We start from the raw sequence: 25,076 nt of genomic DNA on the forward strand, positions 1-25,076 counted from the left end.
TTCTTTGCCATCACTACCCATGGTTTTTGTGTACTTTGTCTTTATTATCATTTCCTAGGTTCTCCCTTGTCACCCAAGTTTTTCCTCCTGTTCTAGTGTTGTCATTTTTGTTTGTTTTCAATGGATACTTAACTTCCATCTAATATCTGTAATAAATCTATCTACAATTTCCTTGAAAAATGGTTAACAAGATTCTTCCTCAGCATTTATTTTGGTGAGTATCCCATTACCCCATCATGCTAGCCATTCCATTTTTCTTTTTTGATGATACTGATTATTGGAAAGTTCTTCTTTATATTAAACTAACATCTATCTGCTTATAACTACTCCTTGGTCCTAGTTCTGCTATATGGAAGTACATAGACAAGCCTTATCCTAGAATAGTTCATTAAATATCTGAAGACTATTATCAATTTTTGTTGCTGATTATTCAGTTAGCAGTAATGAAAGATGTCCTACTAATTTATGTAGAACTGTAGGATGGAACTAAGCTCATAGGTTTGGACTGTAAAAATAAAAACAAAGAAAAAAATCATACCTGTAAAAATTGAATGCAACAAGTAGAAGAAAATGTTTATGAAAGTCTCATATAGTTCTTGTTATCCAAGTATCAAAACATATTCTGACACTGACCTCTTGGACCCGTGCCCTGTTTTTGTTGTTGTTGTTGTTGTTTATTTTGTTTTGGTTTGGTTTCTTTCTATTTTTTTTAATCTTTGCAACAATCCTCCTTTTGTTGCATTATACTTTTACTGCTCTGATCAATCCACTTATTCTTCAGATAGTGACTATGGTCTCTGTCTCTTTGATGCTTCTGATCCTTCTCTGAGCAGAAGCCCTTTCTTAATCCCATTGAGGAAAATCCAACTTGTGGCATGAAATATTCTCAATCTTACCTACTGTTGAGATCTGTCCTTAGCCCTATTCCAGGACAAACCAGAAAGAATCTTAAAGTCATGGGGACAGTTATAGTTCTTTTGCAAATAAAATCAGCTCTGAGTTTTTTATAACATGTGAAAAGGAAGTAACTTAAAGTCAAAGATTGTTTGCAATATAACAGGTCTTAATTTAGTGTAAGTGTCCTAATTTAACTTACTTGTGAATTGTGTAAGAATTTTAGTTTGCATTTCAAATGTAAGATTCCTGAAAATTTGTTTTCTATGGAACAAAAGAGTCAGATGAATGTGAATTCATAAGGAAAAAAATGACTCAATTTTTTATAAAGAAGTAATTGATTGTTTTCAACTCTAAGTTTTTGGTTGGTATTGATTTGTACTACAACTGATGATCATTATTAACTTTATTTTTACTCTTGAATTATTATTTTCCCAAGTTTTCTACAGTAAATTTTGAAAAATTTTTGAAATAGGACAGATAAGTTTTCTATTCATGAAATAAAGGCATGATCTTTACTTCTTTGTCAGGATTTTACACACTAAGATCATTATTTCTATTCCTACAGTCTAAGGGGATAACACCAGGAGATAAATACCTCCCTAAATGTTTAACTCATGAGTCCCCATCAGCATGCTCCCTCTAAATAGCCAGTAAATTCATTTTTTAGCAAAGGTATTTACTCAAAAGACATAGCAGGCACAATAGGTTAGAAATAATTTCCCCCAGCAACAAAGGTGTTGTTTCCCACAAATATACCTTGAGTATGGGATGTGGAAAGACTGGGTTCAAATTTAAAGTATAATGGTAGTGAGACACATATGTGGAGAATACTTGTGGACAAGGAAACTTTAAACTCCAGAACTGTAGGATTCAATGTCCTTTCTTTTTCTAGAGGATCCTCATAAAGTTTTCTGTGAGTTACCTTTCTGGTCAGGTAATAAAGCTCATCATAATGTATCATGTCTCCACTGGACCAGCAGATGAGTTGGGCTTTCTTCTCCAAGTGTACAGTGTCTCAGCTAGACCAGCAAATACATTGGCAGACTGTGTTGAGTTGGTCACCCTCAGACTGTGCTGGATCCTCACCAGGGTCTGACTGGATTAAATGAAATGAGTAACAATCAGCACTGAGTAAGTTATTTTTCCACTTGAGTGTGTGGCTGCTGGATGGGACTTGGCAGCCCATTGTGTTACTTGGCAGATGCTGCCAGAGTAATCTGACAGTGGGCCATGGTAGTCCACTGGACTACCAGTGATGAGGTTCAGGGCACCCCAAAATTTTGGGGTACAAAGTTGTCCTGAAAGAATTTGCTCAGGCTGTCTCCAAATCAAGTGTAAGTATTTATTGGAGGTAATACAGCACAACACACTAAGCAGGCTTCTTTGCCCCTGAAAGGAGAGCAGCATAAGGGAAATCCCAGCTTAAGGGGGGAGTGGCAGCCCTCCAAGGGAGAGGTGGCTTAGGGGAGATGGGTCCTTAAGGGAGATGGGTCCTTAAGGGAGACACCCATCAAGGGAGATGCCAGCTTAAAAGGGACACCCTCTGCTTAAAGAAGGATGCCCACTAGCTGGAGAAGCTAGTGATTCTTTTTGTTTTTAATTAATTAATTTATGTTTAGTTTTCAAAATTCACTTCCATAAGATTTTGAGTTCCAAATTTTCTTTCCATCTTTCCCCTTCCTCCAAACCAAAATAGTATGCAATTTGATAAAGGCTCTAAATATACATTCATATTGAGCCTGTATTCACATTAGCCATGTTGTAGAGAAGAATTAGAACCAATGGATGAAACCACAAGAAAGAAGAAACAAACAAAAAAGAAAAAGAGAGAGAGAGCAAATAATATGCTTCAATCTGCATTCAGACTTCATAGTTCTTTTTTCTGGATGTGGACAACATTTTTGTCATGAGTCCTTTGGAGTTGACTTGGATCCTTGCATTGGTAAGAAGAGATATGTCTATCAAAGTTAGTCATCACACATTGAGGTTGTTACTGTGTACAATGTTCTCCTGGGGGCTAGGCAATGGGGTTAAGTGACTTGCCCAGGGTCACAAGCTAGTAAATGTAAAGTGTCTGGTCTATAGCACAATGATATTCCATTACATTCATATAGCACAACTTGTTCAGCCATTCCTCAATTGATGGGCATCCTCTCAGTTTCCAATTCTTTGCCGCCACAAAAAGAACTGCTATGAATACTTTTGTACTTGTGGGTCCTTTTCCCATTTGTATGATCTCTTTGGGATATAGCCCTAGAAGTGCTATTGCTGGGTCAAAGGGTATGCACATTTTTATAGCTCTTTGGGCATAGTTCCAATTGCTCTCCAGAATGGTTGGATCAGTTCACAACTCCACCAAGAATGCATTAGTGTTCCAATGTTCCTACATCTCCGGCATTTATCATTTTCCTGTTTTGTTATGTTAACCAATCTGATAGGTGTGATGTGGTACCTCAGAAATATTTTGATTTGCATTTCTCTAATCAATTGTGATCTAAAACATTTTTTCATATGATTATAGGTAGCTTTAATTTCTTCTTCTGAAAACTGTCTGTTCATATCCTTTGACCATTTATCAATTGGGGAATGACTTATATTCTTATAAATTTGACTCAATTCTCTCTATGTTTTAGAAACGAGGCCTTTATCAGAGATACTGGTTGTAAAAATTCTTTCCCAGTTTTCTGTGTCTTTCCTAATCTTGGTCGCATTGACTTTGTGCAAAAAATCTTCCCAATTTAATGTAGTCAAAATTATCCATTTTGCATTTCATAATGTTCTCTATTTCTTGTTTAGTCATAAATCCATCCATTTTCCATAAATTTGACAGGTAAATCATTCCTTGCTCTCCCAGTTTGCTTATAGTATCAGAGGCTAGGGTTTCTTTTAGAGTAAAATCTGCTGTGGGCAGAGAGATGAGGTGACCTAGGAGTTTGGGGCATTATCTACTCCACTTTTCACCTCAGGGCAGAGAGGTGGAGGGTCCCCTGTTAGTTACTTTCATTGACCAGCCTACTTGAATCTCATTATCTCTTAAAGTGGATTTAAGTGGTTCTTGAGAAAACGGGCACTCATTGACTGCTCTATTTGAATGTCATCACCAGCAGCTGCTAGATGGAGCCAGGCAGGCTGCTCTGCCACTGGGCAGTGGATGCCAGAGAGGACCAAGCAGGACATTCTATTGCTGAGGAGTTACTGCCATACTTGGTCTGGCAAGTTGTTCAGCAACTGGGGACTTCAGGGCATAGGAGCTTTGCTAGATGGCTTCTCTCCTGGTGCCATAGACTTGCTTTTCAATGGACAGCAGTAGTACAATATTTTTCCTTATTTAGCCAATGGCTGGGTTTGAGGGTACCATGTTAATTTTAGCTAGGGTGCTACAGTGCTCATTCAACTAGGGCAAGGGACCTTAGTTTAACATTAATTGGCAGAAGCTTCTTTCCTTTGAATCCCCAGTGCCTTAGCTCAAAGCCTCACCTGTTTGTCACTGTCTGAAAGGAGATGAGAGAAGACTTGCCTTTAACTTCAGCAAATACTGCCTCATGGTGATTAGTTTCAACTCAGTCATTTTCACCTCCCTTATTCCTTTGGAAACATACTTAGATGAAAGAATGACTGGGACAAAAGTCTATGCCCAGGAGATAGTTTCATTGACTTGCTGGCCTTTTCATAGACAACTAAAATATTCAAATTTCCCCCCAGATTTTAGGGTGGGGAAAGTTTGTTTTGTTCCCGAAGGCTTTTGCATTTACATTTCAATGTCTCTCTCTTTTGGTCTTTGCAGATCTCTATAGCTTTTTCTAAAGTCTCACTGGGGTACCATTCCCTTGCATAATGTTATGGAAACATGCTCTAAACAAAATGTATGTACATACATACATACATATATATATATATATATATATATAATTTAAATTTTCCATAAGGTTTGGAAAATATTTTCCATTCATTATCTCATTTGATCACTAAATTTAGTATTTTTTCTGCTTCTTCTGTGATTTTTAGGATCCTATACACTGGATTTATTAAAAGGAATTGATCAGTAATCTAAGTTCTCTGCCTCAATGTTCCCTTTTGTAAAATTGGTTTGCTTTGGGTATTAATTAAAATTGTTTTCAAATTTTGATTTGTTAGGCATCAAGGTGATGAGGTCTAGAGGTTAGGAGTCCTGGCACCCCAAAATCACGATACCTGGGTCCTGCCCGAAAGAATTAGACCCAAGCCTTCTTGCAGGCAAAAACAAAGTTTATTGAAGATTTGCCATATTAGCTAGACTCTTAAGGAGGCTGAGCATCTATGGGTTATTGGCTAGATTGTGAAAATCTGAGCAGTGGCTAGATTCTAAGAATCTGAGCATCTTAATAGAGACAAGATGGACCTTATATACAGAAAGACTGTGGGAGAGTGACCAAGTAGTCCATGAGGTAATAGAATTACCAAGGGTGGGAAATGAACCCTAGGTGGGACCAAGGGTGGGAAGTGGTCTGGGGCCAGAGTTTTCCCTTTCTGGGGCTCAGATTCCAACCCCATCAAAGGCCTTTTTCAAGTCATATAAAATAATTGGGCATGAGGCTGAGCAAAGGGAATGAAAAAAACGGAACATGCATTTTTATTGAGTACTATACAGATTTACTATTTTTAAATCATGGCCTGAAGAAGGATGCCGCCATTGAATTTATTATGTAATAAAATGGTCATTTCGGGTCTGCCATGTGATATAGTCAGGGAACTGAAGATTTAGTGCAGGTTTAGACATTGTTGGTTCAGAACCTTCAGAATCAGAATCTAACTGGGAGTTTTTTCTCCTCTGGCAGAGTTTAAAAATCCCAGAAAACTAGGGAATTTCACTTAATTTTACTGTATGCTATAATTAAATCTCTTTATGTCATATTATATAATAAATAGGCAAACCTATGTTTGAGAAGAATCAAAGAATTATTCCTCAAAAATATGATGCCTTAGTGTTAGAGCAAATGATTTTTTTTTAAAAAGAGGATATATTTTCTAAGTTAAAGGGGGAATGATAGGGTTTGTTGCCAAAGTTTCCAAATGCCTGAGGCAATTGTTTTTATTATTATTATTATTATTTACACATCATAATTTTGTAACTATGTGGCAAATCAAATAGACTCCTAGAGTCAGGGCATGGAGGTTTAAGTTCATAGGGTCATTAGATTTAAAGCTGTGAAAGACCTTAGAAAATATCATTTTAAGGACCTCATTTTTCAGGTGAATAAAAGAAAAAGAGAGAAACAATGAAACTAATTGACTCACTACAGTTTTTATGGATAACAAGTTACAAAGCTGTAATTCAAACACAAATTGTCTTTTTATTCCAAACCCAACCTTCTTGCCACTATATCAGCACAAGTCTATTAACTTATCATGGGGTTATTGATTTAGAGCTAGAAGGGATTTTCGAGATCTAGTCTCACTCCCTTATTTTACAGACTAGGAAAATGATGCACAGAGAGATTAATGGACTTGCCTAGGATCACCCATCTGGTAGGTTTCCTACCTTAGTCTCTTTGACTCCAGATTCTGCATCCTAGCCATTGCATCATGTTGTCTCTCGAATGTACATTCAATATACATTTCAAAATGCATTCATTTAGCATTTTGAGGCCAATATTGAATGTCAATGGATACAGATAGATAAAACACAAAAGAGAGAGAAATAAACTTTCTTCTATCAAGAACCTTGTAATGAATGGCCCGCTGTTAAGTCTACCATTGAATGATTCTGTGACCATAATTCATGACAATTTTATACATGGAGAAAAACAAATACATGAACACAATAACAAGTGATTGCATTTGGAGTCCTGGCTTCTGCATTCCATTGTAACACTCTCTAAATATGTCATGTAGTTACCAACTTATTTCTTCTTTCTGGACCTCGTTTTCTTACCTACAGAATGAGCATAATAACTTGAACTACCTAACTCACAGAAATGTCATGAGAAAAATGTATTAGCGCTACAAAAATATAGGCTGCTGTTAGTGATTTTCACAAAAGGTATGCACTAAACTTGTAATTTTATTGCTGTAGGGAAATACTAAGTAAAAAAAACTCCCTCTACCAATGGAGGCCTGCACCTTCCCTTCGACTTACAGACTTGGCAAATTCCCAAGAGTACTGAGCAAAGGTTAAGTGACTTGCCTTACGTAACTTACCCAGGGCCACAAAGCCAATATGTGTTAGAAATGGAACTTAAAACCAGGTCTTCCTGGCTCTCTAGCCACTATATTATTCTGCCTCTCACTTTATCATAATTCATGACACTTTAGAGTGTAGGGAATATATGAGCTTAAACAGTGTCATAAAAAGCAATGTAGTGTAAAGGATACAGGGCTTTCTTCAGCGTCAGGAAGAAATGGGTTCAAATGCTGCATCTGTCATACCATACCATCTGTTTGACTTGTTGCCTAAACTCTTAGTGATTGGGATAACCTGCATGAAAAATTTTAACTGCAATTCTGGAGTAAGTTACTGTTATTATTAGGTTATCTAGGTGTCACAGTGTATAGAGAGCTAGCCCTAGAGTCAGAAAAACCTAAATTTAAAGCTAACCTCAAATACTTACTACCTGTGTGACCCTGGGTAAGTCACTTAACCCTGTTTGCCTCAGTTTCCACATCTGTAAAATGAGCTGGAGAAGAAAATGGCAAACTATTCCAACATCTTTGCCAAGAAAATCCCAGAGTCAGATGCGACTGAAAAATGACTCAGCAATAACTGTTATTGTTGGAGTGAGAATGTATGTGGTACCAAAATTGTAACATCCTATAACAATAATTCACTCTTTTTAAGCCTAAGGGCAACATAATGATCCCTCTGGCCCATATTGTTCACTACTCTGCTGCTTTAGAGAAAGTATACTAATTTTTAAAAATAGGAGTACAATCACAATTTTTCTGAGTGCCACATAGCACACTAACATTTAGGCAAAAGTTTGCCTTTCTTCTTTGATTAACATTTACCTCTTTCTGTGGAGATAAAAATTATCCAACCTACAATAAGAGAAATGGAGGCAGAGCTCAGAGTCAATGGCACTTTATCAAAGGATCCATGGTTCCCTCTAACAAAGTAGACCTCAGATCTTCCTTATTATCTCAGATTCCCCCTCCTTTCAGGGCTTTGTTTTTATAGGGTTTGATATCTAAACATTCAAGAACAGCTCTACAAGATACAAAATAATTCCATTGGTTGATATATGATGCATAGACTAAAATAAGCAAAACAATGTATCAGTATAGTTGTGAATCGGGCAAGGCAGGAAATATTTCCACTGCCTAGGTGGTCATAAGATGGTCACAAGGTGAGCAACTGCTCATGTTGGACAAGAGAGAATGGTCGAGAGGTACAAAAATAATTTTGAGGGACTTTCCATGTAGTTGAATCACCTCTACCACACTGGGCTTGGTCACTATGACAAGGAAAAACATGGGTGGAGGGCCTCTAGTTAGTTTTCCATGATTATGCAAGTGATCTTGATCTTCAGCTCACAGCTCTGGGGCCAAATATACAGATCTTATAATCATGTCACATTGATTGATGCTGATTGGAACAGAGTAGGGGTCTTCAATGAGGCAACTCCCTCATTTCTAAATCTCAGCTTTTTTGTCATTGAGGTAAAATAAAATTTACCAGAAATGTTTGGGTTGAGAGTATTTACAAGTTCTCTTAGTAGACACTAAGACGGGCAGCTGAGAGGAAAATAGACCTTTTTTTCTTAGAATGTCCTTCTGTTGTTGATGAGGAGGTTACATCTGGTGATGTCAGCAGAGTCTTCTTTGAGGTGCTTGGAGGGCCAATGGCCCATCTCCATTGCTCTCTTGTCTGTCATATCTCAGTCCTTTAACCCATTGTCCCTCTGCTGCTAAATCTTTTAGCTCTTGATCTCTGCATCCCTTCTACTCTACCACCAGATTCTAGATATCTCTTAGTGATTCTGAACTAGCTCCTCCTTTTATAAATTTACTCAAATACGACAAATCCCTCACCTCATCAGAATAGACTATCAAACCTCATTCTATGTCTCTGATTCGAGGAACTTCTAGGCCTTGTTCACATCTATTGGGCAAAGGAGATTTATTTCCACTTGATAGATGTATCAGGGATTAACCTTTTGGTACTTAAAAAAACTAAAATAATTTAATTGATTTACTCAATCTTTACAAGAGTTGAGAACTTCTTTCTTAAGAGACTGAGGGACTTCTTTGTCAAGGAAGAAGAGTTTGAAGAGATAGTACCTGAGAGAACTGAGTTAAACTCTCATCCTATAGAGAAGATTGACTGTCACAATGATAACCTGAGAAGTGTTATTGTGAAATTTTTAACTACTATCTTGATAGAATTGCCTTTCCTGAGTTGCGGAGGAGTCAGCCATTGCAGTAAATGGTTAGAAGTAGCTTTGTCTTTGATCTTTCTCATAGCTGATACATTGTTGAAAATTTTTAGTATGCCTTTTATTGTTTATTATCAATAATCTTTGTAATGAAAGTAACAACAGCAAAAACAAAAACAACTAAAACACATTCTATACAAAGGCAGAGACAAAATAGCATTACATGCACATAAGCACTTAAGAAATTTTGACAGTGACATAGAATGTAAGTAGTCTGATTTGTTACCTCTTTTTTTCTGGCTGACATATTGATGAGATAAATTTTTAGTGGACTTCTTAGACAAATATCATTCGTATAGCATTATGAAAATTGGTCTCAGCTTGCAGACTTATAATTTATCACATTATTGTTGCTATCATTCTTTTTTGGCATGGTGCTGACAGGATTATTTAGTGATAATCCTTCTATAGTTATGTCTGGAGAAAAAAAATTAGGGTCTGAGATTTTGTTTAAATCACATATTCCTCTATTAATTCCAAGGCTTAGCACCTTTGGAAATATAAATCATTCTCATCTGTCTTCAAAAATCCTTAAGAGCATCAGACTAATATCGGTTAAGCACTTTCATTTTCATATAAGTAATCTGGCTTTCTGGAGATTTATATTCCAATGTTGCCTACCATAAACCTAGTTAAATCATTTATTCTCTGAACCCTGCTAATCAGGAAAGTTACTGTGTTTTTTCTTCATAGTTTTTTTTTTCTTTCTCTGTTTGAGATTCTTCAATTAGACTTCATAGATGTGTTGAGCATATGTTGACAATTAAAATTACCTTGATGTCATCCCCTCCATGTTGACAGTCTTTCTTTCAGTTTGTTAAATCAAGTCCATTACCCTAAGCTTATCCGTTAATTTAGAAGGGATGATAGAGGGCACAGCTTAGCACAATAGGAGGAACATTGGAATTGGAGCCAGAGGACCTGGTTTCATATCTTCCCTCTTTTCTCCACCTTCTATGACCATTCCTTCCTTTCATTCCTTCCTTTCAGCTGAAGAAATGATACTTCCCATTTGACCCCTGGCCAGAAAGTGACATCAGTAGGGTTGTAGATTTTGAGCTGGAAATCACTTGAGATATCATGTAATCCAAATTCTTAAACTGAAATGAGAAGCCTTTTCATATCTATTCACACACACACACACACACACACACACACACACACACACACACACACATATATGCTTACATCCATACAAACATATACGTGTATATATCTTACACATTTAATTATTTACTTGTCCTTTCATCAGAAAATATTATCCCCAAGAGAAAGGATTATGTTTCCAACTCTATTTTATTAACTCCAGCATTTAGCACAGTGCCTGGCAAATAGTAATCGCTTAATAAATGCTTGTTGACTGATTGATTTACTGCATGAGATATGAAAAGTTCATCCCATATATTTTCATATGTCCTGTGGTTTTTCATAGACTGTTTCTGGTTTATTTATTAATGACAATAATAAAACTGGTGAGCAAGAATGGTAGGTGGTGGAATTAAACAATATATTAACTACCTTCCATTCATATTGCAGTACTCCGCCTACTGAAGGATGGTGCTGACCCTCACACAACTCTTTCATCAGGAGGATCCTTACTCCATCTGGTAAGAACCATAGCAATTAGTTTGAAATGTGTAAAGATGACAAGGAGTGTATTAGCTATATTATTAACATAACAAAATAAAACATAACACAAAACACAATGTGGCTTTTTTTTTTTAAATCAACACTCAATCCTGCCATAGATGTAAGCTAATTCTACTGCAAAGTACATTTGGTGGTTTCTAAACAGGTCTGAGAGGCAGTCATGGCATAGTGTAGAGAGAGCCAACTCCAGAGAAAGGCAAATGGGTTCAAGTCATGATTCAGATCCATCCTAGTTTTGTGAGCTTAATCTCTCATTGATCTAGGCAACTTTTATGCAATAACAGAATCACTGAATCTGAGAGTTGGAAGGGACCTTAGCAGCCCTCTAGTTCATCTCATATACTAAATGAATCTTCACTATGTCATACCTGACAAGTGGTCATCCATCCTGAGCTTGAAGATCTTCAGGCAGAGGAAAACCACTATCTCTGGCTGAGGAAGGGTTTATTTGCATTGGTAAAGGGTAGCATTTCCCTACACAAGTTGGTTCCCTACACAAACATTGGTTTTAGCATCCCTCCCCCAAAATGAATAGGTACATATAATGTGTTTAGTATAGTACACTCATTACTAATGTAATTACATATGCTGTTTTGTTTCTTAAGTACAATGCTACAACATACTTTGCAAGAAGAGCCATGCAAATATTACATAGTAGTAGCAGTAGTATAGTATATAGTATAGTAATTTATAAACTCTATTAGGTGATAATGCCACTTTAGTGGAGGGTAGTGATTTCTTTATCTATTATAATAACTGGCCTCATGAAACTTGTTTATCTACCCCTCTCCCTTCTCTATTTAATGTTTTTCCTCTTTCTTTTTGTCTCCTCTAATTTTCCCTAGCCATACACTTGATTTTGTAATCAGGGTATTTTTAGGAGGTTCCTTAAAGTAATATTTCATGGTTGCCTTAGAGGTCATCTCTAAGTGCCTACCAGAAATACTGATTTTCATAGTGCATCATGAGAACTAATTCTTGGAAGGCTCAGGATAGTGATGTTACCTGTGGTTTGACATGAGTTATTTGGCTTCATAACAACTCTGGGATCACCTGAAGTACAGTTGTTATGATTCCTATAAGACTACTTTAGAATTTAGTGTAACATAAACTATAATGAATACAAACTAATACCAAAATGACAACTTGTTTGTAAAACAAAGGACGATCTTCATAGTTTTTCTTTTCTTTTTTTTTTTTTAATTCCTTTTGCCTTGTAGATAAGCTTTATAGCTTGGTGTTAATATATATGGTCATTATTATGACATGATCAGGACACAAAATCAGTACTTTGCATTAGTCAGAAAAGCTTCATGGTATAGTTAAAATTATAGTTATTTTGAAAGGAGTGAAGCCTGTAAATTGAACCTAGGGAATTGGGAATGGAATGAATTCAGGCAGCAGGAGCTGAGTGTAGACTAAGAAAATCAGATGAAGGAAGTGATGAGAATTTATTGAAATATAAGGATTAGAGTTGAGAATTTGAGTGATAGGATCACCAAGGGACTATGGCATGGACTCATGTAGGGCAAAAGATAGAGTTTTGTCTGTGTGAAACAATATTCTTTAGATTTGGGTCACCAAAATAGTAAATAAGAAACAAATGAAAAATAACATGTTGCCAATGATTCAAAATTGCAATGTTTCAAAATGCCTCAGGTACTAAAGAAGACAATTTAGCCATCTAAAGTGTCAACTTTTGGTGCTTTATTGTTTTTTAATCCTTCTAGACATTCTAAACTTGTAAATGTAAAGTATTATCAGCACTTAGCCTATAACTACACATTGAAAGATTAATGTAAGTGAGGAAAAGGTAGCATGTTGGCGGGGGGAAAGAGAAGACTTGCTAAACTGGCCTGGCTTGAGTATACATGCAAATTTGATTTAATCTTTATTTATCTGGTACACACTTGTAAGTGAAATTTTCTCAGTAAATTAATGAATGAAATGAATGAAAAGTCCAAGACACTGAGTTTTTTGGGGGTAATTAATAATCAATTTATTAATCAGGCTAGCAAATAATCAATAAATTAAGGTCAATGGTCTCTCTCATAAACAAAGACCCCTAATGGAGATATGGAATGCCTTAAATATCTTTGGAAAAGAGGGTGTTCCTGACAGAGACCAGTCCTGGTTGGTGAACAATTAATGAGAGAATGAATATTGTAATATGAGGTAGGCTTTTTCTGAAGAGGGGCTGGCAGACTTTGATCATATCAGCACTTCCAGATCATTCTGCCTCCAGTAATCTATGTAAAAGAATCTATTCTCCACCCACTCCTACTTACATTGAACAATGGTAGGCTTCTTTAAAATTGCACCTACATAACATGGTCTGGGTGGGGTGAATTTTTGGGCAAGGTCAAAAATGTCATTGAGAGACTCAGCTTTGAATAAGCAAGCAAAAAGATGATCTTTGAGTCCTGTATATAAAATTTGTCATTAAGATAATAAGAAAATAATAATTTTTCTTACCTGAAATTCCACACTTTGTGAATGGGGGTTCACTAAAAAGGATCATCCATGCTAGTTGTGTTTTCCTCTCTAAAATAATCGATAAAAAAATTACAGATATTATATGTGGTAGTTTTAGTAGCAAAAGATGATCTATTCTGGAAATAGAATCTTTCCAATTCTTCTAAGGAGATTGAGCCTGCCACTATATTTCAAAGCTCAGATTGTTCCACCTCTCAAAAATGAAAATGTTAACACAGAATTTCTTTCACAGGTATTATATGAAAGTCCTTTTTTTGAGTCTGTAAGTTGCCTCAGTGTTAAAATATGATAGTAAAAGCACTTTGTGATGATATTATAATAAAAATGTCTTTATTATGAAGCTTTTTGTCAGTTCATATTTGTTGCTAAAAGGTTGAAATATTAAATTTCTGGAACAAATGTCTTTCTTTTGGGGAGAAAAGTTTCTTGCTACATACAAATAAGCCTTCATAGTGGGTTCTCAGTGTTAGTTTCCTTAAAGTCTCAGGAGATTAAAGGAGAAAAGACATATTTAGAAACTCACTATAGAACAGGAAAATATGGGACCATTGCTTTGTCATCTCAAAAAATCAGAAAGGAAATATTCCATTTTAGATAAGGAACATTCATCCACTAAAGATGAAAGCAATCAGATTTCTTAAGATTTCCTATAAATATAGGCTCTCATATCATATAGTAAGGAAAGGGGGCCATGTGGTATGAGCATCTGAAGTAGTGGGCTGGTTATCTTAGGATTTTGGTTCTGAACTGTCACTGAATATCATCAGTGGTACAGTTCATATTGTTGTTACAGAAAAAATATAACTAGATTAACTGTACCAGAACATTTTATTCAATGCATATTCCTGCAAATTCTTTATTTTCCAGCTTCTTTTTTTTGGGCTCATGAAATTTCCTCTGCCTAGAAGAACTTTCCATTTTGTCTCAGGCTCTTGGCTTATATCAAAGGCCAGCTCACATGCTGTCTCTTTCATGAAACTTTCATGAAACCTTCCCTACATGATTCCCTCCCCTCATTCAAAAGTTCTTTCTCTCTCTGAATTCAATAGTATGTAACTCTGAAATTTATCACATTTTATTTTGAATTATATTTATTTGTGTAGCAAGTTTTTGAATCAACACTGCCTGTTGTATAGCCTAGGTAGAGTGGTCCTCTTTATCTTTAATTGCTACAAGTCTATTTCCTTATTAATTCTCATCTTAAATCCTAAGACAATCCACAGGGCACGTTCTGATCTTTTCTTATAAAGTAATAGAAATGACCAGTCTTTCTCATTAATTAATAAATTGGCTCAAAGATCCCACCCCAGCTTATAAATAACCCAAAGAAGCCTCTTCTCTGATAACTTTCCCATAGCCCCTACTCCAGTTTATAGAGAAACTTTTTTCCCCAAGCTTTTGGTTCACTTCTCATAGCCTCAAACTCCCTGCTCTCACAGGCTTAAAGGACACCAATGTTATTCATTATATATTTTATTAACAGTATAACAAATAATACAAAGATACACTTAAATATTTCAATATTGTTTAAGCTATGAGAAAGATAACAGAATTATATCAACTGCAACTTCTAATTCTTCCACAACTCAGGAAACACAATTGTTTCAAAATGATCATTCTGAACCTCTCAAGAAATCTCTTCAGGTTACCTACTTGAAGCCTATCTTCTCCACAGGATAAAAGTTCAATTCACTTCTTATTTTTGAATTTTTATTTTTAATTTAGAGAATAAACAAGTATATCTGTAGCATAGTATAAAAAAAACATTCTTAAGCCCTATACTGGATGGTAAACCCTTCGAAATCTTAACACATCTTATTAATGCTATCATAGAAATATGACATGAAAGGGACTTTAGTGATCATCTTGGTATAGCATGACAGAATTTGATAGTTGGAAGGGACCTCAGTGGCAATTTTATATAGCCCATGAATAAAAAGAATCTTCACTATATCATACCTTACTAGTGGTCATCTAAAATATTATTAAATACTCTCAAGCTAGAACTCACCCCCTTTCAAGCATTGCCAGTTCTACTTTTGTACAGCTTTAATTGTTAGGATGTTTTTCCTGATGTCAAGCCTTTCTGACACTTTCACTCTTTGCCCCAAGTTGTGCCCTCGGTGGCAAAAAAGAACAAGTCTAGCCCCTCTTCCACACTATAGCCCATCAGCTGCTTGAAGATATTCATCATCTCCCCATCTACCTCACCAACCTAGAGTCTTCTGATCTCCATGCCAAATGATCCCACATTCTTTGACTGACACTCATATGACATGGATGCAAAGCTCTTCACTAAACTAAATATAACTAGATCCCAATTAATGTGAAAAATCAATCCCCTTTTCACTCTTCACTATTTGAAATTATAATTACATAAAACATGATACCTGGTGTTAGCCTACTGGAAATGTGCAGTAGGAATTCAAATAATACAATGACTTTAAAGGATTAATCAGTTGAACTACTCAGGATCTGGATGTGCCTTCTTCTGGAAATTCATATTATCTGAGAGATAAGAAAACTGAAAGTAAAGAGAAACAAAGTAATTTAGTTAAAATTAGGATTTGAACTCAGAATTTTATTATTCCAAATTCATTGTTCTTTTCTCTACAACAAGCTGGCTCATTATAGAATAAGTTAATAAAGATTATTAAGAGTTTAGGTATAATTATGGTTTAACAAATAATTTAAGGTAATATAGCAAAAAAGAAATACTTTAAAAAATCATCTGAATAAAACTGTGTTGAAAAGCAGGAATATGATATTAAATGAGGCTCATTTCAAAGGTACCACTTAAATATGAGCCTCTTGAAATAAATTTAAAAAACAAACATAGTGTAAATATAATGCTGTTGTTTAGAGAAAAATAATCAACCTTTATTTTACAGGCTAACTCTGCTATCATAGGTTATGATTCTATGAAGGAGTCATATTTGGGGCATATGATGCAACCAGGAATGTGACTGATTCTTGTCAGCAATAAGATATGTTCTAATGAGTTTCTACTGCAATATGGAGTTCGGTATTGGTGTTTGAAATATGGGTAGAAATCATAAATGCAATTCACCTCAGGAAATGCAAGCTAATACATCTGTGGAAAAGTAATCTGAAGTATAAATATTCAATAGGCAGGAGATACAAAGTAGAAATGTCTCTCATTATTAAATATGTTCTTGCAAGGTGATATACTGATAAAAAATTCACTGTACTTTTGTGGAGAAGAAGATGTAGGTAGTAAGTGATGCTTTTTAGAAAGAGTCAGAGGAAAGTTAGATATCCACCTGTCAGACAGGTTTTAGAAGGAATTCACTGGATTAGTTAGGATATTATCATTGATAGCTTTTAAGAGATCCCTTCCAATGACAGAGATTTTTAATGTCTAATATATGAAAACTAGTGCAGAAGCCTCTGATTTCTATGGGACCAAATAGATCTTTTTTATTTTGTTTTGTTTTGTTTAATGATAATTTTTTTAAATTTATTTTTTGTTTTCAACATTTACTTCCATAAGATTTTGAGCTCCAAATTTTTACCCCATCTTGCCCCTCCCCCAACCCAAGATAGCATACATTCTAAATACCCCTTCCCCTAGTCTGCCTTCCCTTCTATTTCTCCCCCCCTCCTCTTATCTCCTTCCTCTTCAATTTTCCTGTAGGGCAGGATGGATTTCTGTACCCCATTTCCTGTATTTCTTCTTTTCCAATTGCATGTGAAAACATTTTTTTTGGTAAACATGTGTTTTTAAAACTTTGGGTTCCAAATTTTCTCCCTTCCTCCCTCCCCATCCACCCTCATTGATAAGGCAAGCAACTAAATATAGGTTATATATGTGCAGTTATGCAAGACACTTCCACAGTAGATATGCTGTGGAAAAACTAACTCTATTTCCTTTAATCCTATCCCACCCATCCACTTATTCTATTCTTTCTTTTCACCCTGCCCCTCCTAAGAAGTACTTGTTTCTGATTACTCCCTTTCCCAATCTGCCCTCTATCATTCCCCTACTCTCCTGTCCCCTTCCCCCCCCCATTTTCCTGTAGGATAAGACAGATTTCCACACCCAATTGAGTGTGTATGTTATTCCCTCCTTAAGTCAAATTCTATGAGAATAAGATTCACTCATTCCCTCTCATCTTCCCCCATTTCCCCTCCACTGTAAGAGCCTTTTCTTTTCTTTTTTTTTGTGGGATAATTTATCCCATTCTACCTCTCCTTTTCTCCTTCTCCTAGTATATTCCTCTCTTACCCCTTAATTTTATTCTCCAGGTATGACTCCTTCATTTTCAACTCACCCTATGCCCTTTATCTATCTATCTATATCTATATATACGTACATATAATTTTTCCCCTCCAACTACCCTAATACTGACAAAGGTCTCATAAGTTACAAATATCATCTTTCCATGCAGGAATGTAAACAGTTCAACCTTAATAAGTCTCTTATGATTTTCTATTTCCTGTTTACCTCTTCATGTTCCACTCGAGTCTTGTATTTGAAAATCAAATTTTCTATTCAACTCTGGTCTTTTCATCAAGAATGCCTGAAAGTCCTCTATTTCACTGAATGACCATTTTTTCCCCAGCAGGATTATACTCAGTTTTGCTGGGTAGGTGATTCTTGGTTGTAATCCTATCTCCTTTGCTCTCCAGAATATTATGTTCCATGCCCTGCGGTCCTTGAATGTAGAAGCAGCTAAATCTTGTGTTACCCTGATTGTGTTTCCACAATACTTGAATTGTTTCTTTCTGGCTGCTTGTAATATTTTCTCCTTGACCTGGGAACTCTGGAATTTGGCTACAATATTCCTAGGAGTTTTCCTTTGGGGATCACTTTCAGGAGGAGATCAGTGGACTCTTTCAATTTCTATTTTGCCCTCTGGTTCTAAAATATCAGGTCAGCTTTCCTTGATAATTTCTTGAAAGATGATGTCTAGGCTCTTTTTTTGATCATGGCTTTCAGATAGTCCAATAATTTTTAAATTCTGTCTCCTGGATCTATTTTCCAGGTCAGTTGTTTTTCCAATGAGATATTTCACATTGTTTTCTAATTTTTCATTCTTTTGGATTTGTTTTACATTATCTTGACTTCTCATAAAGTCACTAGCTTCCAATTGCTCTATTCTAATTTTTAAGGAAGTATTTTCTTCAGTAATCTTTTGGACTTCCTTTTCCATTTGGCCAATTTTGCTTTTTAGGGCATTCTTCTCCTCATTGGCTTTTTGGACATCTTTAGCCATTTGGGTTAGGCTATTTTTTAAGGTGTTATTTTCTTCAGTATTTTTTGGGTCTCCTTTAGCAAGCTGTTGGCTTGTTTTTCATGATTTTCTTACTTTACTCTCAGTTTTTCCTCTACTTCTCTTACTTACTTCTCAAAATCCCTTTTGAGCTCTTCCAAGGCCTGGGACTGATTCATATTTTTCTTGGAGGCTTTGGATGTAGGAGCTTTGGCTTTGTTGTCTTCTTCTAGTTTTATGTTTTGATCTTCTTTGTCACCAAAGTAAGATAATATAGTCTGACTCTTTTTGTGCTGCTTACTCATGATCCTGGCCAATTACTTGAGTTTTAAACTCTTTGTTAAGGTAAAAGTCTACTTCCAATGTGAAGAGTGTACTGTCCCAAGCTTCAGGGGTTTGTACGGCTGTTTTCAGAGGTACTTATAGGGACCTGTAAATTTTCAGTTCTTCCAAGGTGGTATGATAAGGCGCGAGTTGTTTCCTCTCCACCACCACAACAAGATCCACCACACCAGCATTCCTCTTCGCCCCAGGACCCCCCTCAGAACTGTGACCCAGATGCAAGCACTGGCAAAGCAAGAAATTCCTGCCTCAGCACTGGCAAGCAGATCTCTGCAATCCCCCTCTGATCTGCCACTTGATTCCCCCTCAGTCTGTGGGCCAGAAGCTCAAGACTTCCCCTGGGCTGCGCTCCAAACTTGTGGCTGAGACCTAGCTCCTCTCTCATCATAGTCACAGACTTTTCCCACTAACCTTCTAAGTTGTCTTTGGTGTTCATGGGTTGAGAAGTCTGGAAACCACCACAGCTACCCATGGTCGCGGTGGCTTGCGTGCCCACACCGAACTGCGCTTCTCTCCCAGCCTGGCGCAATATACCTTTCTGTTCAACCATCCAGGATGTCTTTGTCTGGAAATTTGTTTCACTCTGTCTTTTTGTGGGTTCTGCTGCTCTAGAATTTGTTCAGAGCCATTTTTTAAGGTATTTGGAGGGCTCTGGGAGAGAGCTCAAGATATTCACTGCTTTCCCTCCACCATCTTGGCTCCACCCTAAGACCAAATAGATCTTAAGGAATTTAGAGACATTCTGTCAAAGTACAAAATATTTTATTTTATTAATGTAAAGGGTTAGATACTTTCTTTATCCAATCAAAGCATTGTCTAAGTGTGACTAGAAAACAGGTTTTTGCTCATATTCTATCTTATCTTTACGATGAATGTGAATTATTTAAACCAAAATTAATAGGCTAGTCTCATTGTCCCAATCAGAGCAATAAAAAGAACAAATTTTGTTGTTATTATTTAGTTGTTTCAGTCACATCTGACTCTTTGTGACCCTTTTTGGGTGGTTTTTTTTTTTTGGTAAAAATAGTAGAGTAGTTTGCTATTTCCTCCTCTAGCTCATTTACAGATGAGGAAACTGAGGCAAACAGGGTTAATTGACTCGCCCAGGGTCACACAGCTAGTAAGTATCTGAGTCTGGATTTGAACTGGAAGCTCCTGGCATTCTGTCTACTTTGCTGCCTGATTGCCCAAAAAAGAACAAATAGCAATAGTCAATTTTATTATGTTATTCCATTCCATATCTATATCTATAGATATCTATATCTTTCTTTATATCTAATCTGTATCTATCTCTTGAGCCACCTCTAGCTATAATTTTATAGATATACATATACATATAGATATATCTGTAAAGAAATGTAGATTTAGATAAATATAAGTATAGATATAGATACACTAGAAGCAGATTGGCACCATAAGTAGAAAGTTTGTGAGAAATATCTTAAGATATGTCTTGTGTGTGCTATGGAGCTTGCTTAAAGTTTAAATGTCAATTAACAATAGTAGTATATTTGTATATTCTGCCATAATACATTTTGGAAAATGTATTAAAATTAAAACTTTTTAAAAAGTATTTTAAAAGTCAAATGTGAATGCTACAGAAATATTTGCCAATGAAAATAGTGGATAACCCATCCTTATGATTTGGCAGAAGGGAGTTTGAAAAACACAATGACCTTAGATTTCAGTGGATGCAGTAGAATGTATGCTCCTTAACATTAGGTACAATTTCTTCTTTGTCTTTTTACTCACAGTGCTGACTACAATGCCTTGTATCTGACAAGTGCTTAATAAATGCTTGATGAATGAATAAATGAATTCAAAATACTACTCCAGTCATTTTCCTATAACTCCAACAGATTAAGTTAGACATTTTTAAAGGAATACTAATTAGTGAGCTGTGGGAAATGTGGCTGTTAAGTTATCCTTTATGCAAGCACCCACAGAAAAGATGATTCTTTTAAAGTTTTTAGTTCCTTTTTGTGCTTTTATTTAAAAAAAACACATTTATTTAAAGGACTACTTTGTGAGTTGGGGAGTTTCTTGAGCTAAATCAATTTCCTTGTTATAAAGTTTTGTGTAGAAGGATCATTTCTTATGTTTATGAACAATTTTAATAGTGTTAAAATGCAGAAAATTTGACAAATGTTTATTAAAGTCTTACTGTATCCAAATCATTGTGCTAGGCTTTGGGGATATGAAGACATAGTGAAGTAGTGTTTGCCCTCAAGCAGCTTATATTCTCTAAGGGATACAATGTGCACACAGATAATTAAATACAAGTTCATTTAAGGACAGAAAGAGTATTAAGAGGTAGAGGGATTAGAGAAGCCCTCTTAGGAAAGGTAACACCTAAGCTGAAGAAGGCCAGTACCTCTAGGAATGAGAGACAATATATTTTGTCATAGAGTGTGATGAATTTATCACATAATTGTTCAATTTAGAGGGTAGTTAATGTTTTTTCTTAATCCATTTACTAGCCTCACAGCACAATTATAGTACCCTAGCACAGAGCTATAGAACTTTCAAGTTCCAATGGTCTTTGGAGATATAATCCAGATTATCAGAGTGTGGTTTGAAAACCCCTGCAAATAGGGAGTTATGAGGTCAAAATTATTTTCATAATAATACTAAGATATTATTTGTGTCCTAAAACACTCCTTGATTTTCCAAATACATGTTTGTATAAGGCTGGATTTTCTATGCACTTCAACCAAAATAACATATCACAATACATTAAATGCAAAAGTTCATATAAGAATGCAGCTTTCTTCTATGAAGCCCGACATTAAAGAGATTTGCAAAAATAAATAAAACAATGACAATTTTCTCACAAATTTTTGTTTGGAAAAATAGTTATTTTTTATAAAATTATTTATGTTAACATAGTTATTTTAAAATAAATATTTTTTAATTTATCAGTTTTAATTTCTAATTTGATAAATATTACTAGTGATATGTGCTATGTGTGATGAAATGTGCTGATAAATAGTTAACATCCATCTCTCCAAAAGAATCCTTTTAAAGTATGCATGCCACACTTTTAAGCTTAATCTGCATGATTAATATTTTCTCCATACTTTCTTAAGTTTAGATAGTTTTAAAAAACATAAATTGGGTCCTAATTAGTAGTATTAACTAGTTTCCAAGATATAAATGCTCAAAATGAAAATGTAAAAATTTGTTGTCCCTGAGCCCATAGAAGCTGGCTCTAGAACATATCTACCTCTGTCTAACTGACATGAACCAAAGCTTTTTAAAGTCCTCGATATTTTTTTAACAGTATAAAAGGATCCTGAGACCAAAAATATGTGAGAATTACTGATTTAGTTTAAGATGTTCACTTTACAAATGAAAAATAGCTGCAGAATTATGTCTTCCCCCAGGTTATACTATTAGTACCTGATAGAAGTCCCAAATTGTGGCTGTTTGACATATAAATATCTGTCTGAAGCTAGTTGATTCATTTAAACAAATGAAAGTAATAACATTTACTAAGCACTTACTCTATACCAAGCACTCTGCTAAGTGCGGGAGTTATACAGGGAAAACTGAGATATTCCGTTTGCAAGAATAACCCTGCTTCCCTTGCCCTCCTCAGAAAACAGATCAATGTAACAGACTGAACAATGGAGAATAACACATAATGGAGCTCAATATCAGTATTTATAAACCCAAAAATAAATATTACCTAGGAAAGAACTCCTTGTTTGATAAAACTGCTGAGAAAGCTAAAAAGTAATCTGACAGAAATTAAGCTTACACCAACAGCTTGCACTATATAGCACAATAAATTCAAAATATATATGTGACCTGAATGTTAAGGATTATATATGGCAAGAAAAAATTAAAGGCATAATGCATCATATACCTTTCATAGCTGTGGGTAGAAGATGAATTCTAAAACAAGAACAACAACAAACTAAGGGATAGAAGCAATTATAAAAGATAAAATAGGAAAGTGTCATTACATGAAATTGAAAAAATAAATTACACAAACAAAATTAATACATCTAAAAAAGAGAGAAAAATAGTCAATGGTGGGAGTAGGGGGAGGGGAATATTTGTATCAAATATTTTGGATAAGGTAAGAGTTTGGAATCCAAGATAGATAGATAACTAAACAGAAAGCTATTTTCCAAAAAGAAAAGTGGTCATAGGATAGGAACAAATAATTCTCAAAAGATCTGCAAGTTATTAATAATCATATAGAAATGTTACAAATCAATAATAGTATGAGAAATATTCATCAGAACAATCCTAGGAAGTTAGCATCAAGCATCCAGGAAATTGGCAAAGGTAACAAAGGATGGGCATGTTTGAGAGCTTCTGTAAAGACAGAAACATTAATGAGCTATTGGTGAATTTTTGAAAATAATTTAAATTATGCTTTCCAAATTTTTTATGCTGTGTATACTTTGTTTCTACATATTTTTAACATGCTATCTCCATCATCTGACTGACAACTCCTTGAGAGCAGAATTTTTCTCTTTTTTGCCTTTATTTGTATCCCCAGCATCTAGCATAATGCCTGGAATGTGATAAGTGCTTAATAAATGACTGTTGACTGACTAAAGTGGCTTCCACAGGCTAAAATGTCCATTTACTTTGTCATAGACATTTGACTCCTAAGAATATAACCCGAAGAATCTCACTAGCAAAAAGAAAAAAAAAGCTCATATACCCTCAAATATTTATAGAAATACTGTTTATAGCAGCAAAGAACTGGAAATAAAATAGATACTTATAGATTGACAACTGGTTAACTAGGCCTGAAGTCATGAGGGTAAAGGAACAGAGCAAATAGTAAATCCTGGAGGACTTTTGGATTCAGCAACAAGGCAGATGCTAAGACCAGGTTACCATCCGTTTTGCTCTAGGACTTATAGTTGGTGTCTCCCAGCTCATCCAAGCATTATAAGCAGCGACGTCCTCTCTGCAAGACACTTGGTTAGTGCAATGCTTTGCCTTCAGCATTAGTCTGTCATAATACATCAGTGACCTTCATGTGTGCACACCTGAGTGTACACACATGTGCATTTGCATGCACGTGTGTGTGTGTGTCTGTGTGTGTGTATTCCTGGGATTTTTGAACCCATAAACTTTTTCCCTGCTGCATTGCCAATTTCCAGAAGTTGTTATCTTTAGTTCTCAGGGTATATTCTAAAACCAAATATTAAAATCTCATAGCTCATTTCATAGCAATATCCATGAATAAATTCATTGTTATGAGAGAAATAAAGAAAAAGTACATCAAACTCCCCTAATGAAATCATTCTTGTACAAAAGCAGATGAAAAATAAGTTTACTTTAAAACTCCTAAGATTGAATCTTGAAAAGAAACCATTTTCTATTAATAGAAAAGCTGGAGAATATTGTATATAATGTGAGTGAACTTCAATTTCTCTGCTACTTATTCCAAATATGATGAGTCAGTAAATATAAATTTAAATGTGGCAACTTTAGCATTCAGATTTCCAATAGTGAAAGAAATTCCATCACCCAAAGCTGCTTATTTGGGTCATTGGCCTGTTCTGGCTCTTAGAGATAACCATATTCTTCCTTTCTATTGTATGCTTCATGCTATGGGAAATTTAAGTTGTGTCATGGAATGGAAATAATTGGGAGAGACCCCATTAAAGTACCAAACTAATGAGGCAAAGGAGAGGTACAGTTAGCTCTTTCCCTGGTCATAGGCTATCCTTAAACAAATAACTTGTAATTAAATCTTGCTATATTGTATGTGATTTTAGCAATAGAATATGATTTTTTTTTATGTTTGTGAAACTGGGTCTCCTTATTTCATCTTGGCTAGAAGTGCTTTGGCTCAATCCTGCTGATGATCAACACTGAAATTTTTTCTGACCTGGGCTGGTTGACCCCTCCTTAGAAAGTCTGGTGGTCTAGTCTCAGGGACTCTTCATGTTGTTACCAAACTTAGTGTAGATATCTAATCAGTTTAGCTCCTTGCCATTCAGTACTCCATAACATGAGTGATCCATCAGCCTCAGCTTTCTCAGTTTCAGAGATTACAGGAATATAC

At 35.5% G+C, this 25,076-nt stretch overlaps 1 protein-coding gene across 1 annotated transcript in view; it reads left to right on the forward strand.

The window, feature by feature from the left end:
* LOC114046106 (unconventional myosin-XVI-like) overlaps positions 1-25,076 on the forward strand; it is a 682,808-nt gene that overhangs the window by 83,818 nt on the left and 573,914 nt on the right. The window contains exon 3 of the mRNA XM_027866360.1: positions 10,845-10,915. Coding sequence (XP_027722161.1) covers positions 10,845-10,915 — 71 coding nt within the window. The remainder of the gene's footprint in view (positions 1-10,844; positions 10,916-25,076) is intronic.

This window comes from Vombatus ursinus, unplaced genomic scaffold (assembly GCF_900497805.2).
Source record: "Vombatus ursinus unplaced genomic scaffold, bare-nosed wombat genome assembly UNPS02014781.1, whole genome shotgun sequence".
Taxonomy (NCBI): domain Eukaryota; kingdom Metazoa; phylum Chordata; class Mammalia; order Diprotodontia; family Vombatidae; genus Vombatus; species Vombatus ursinus.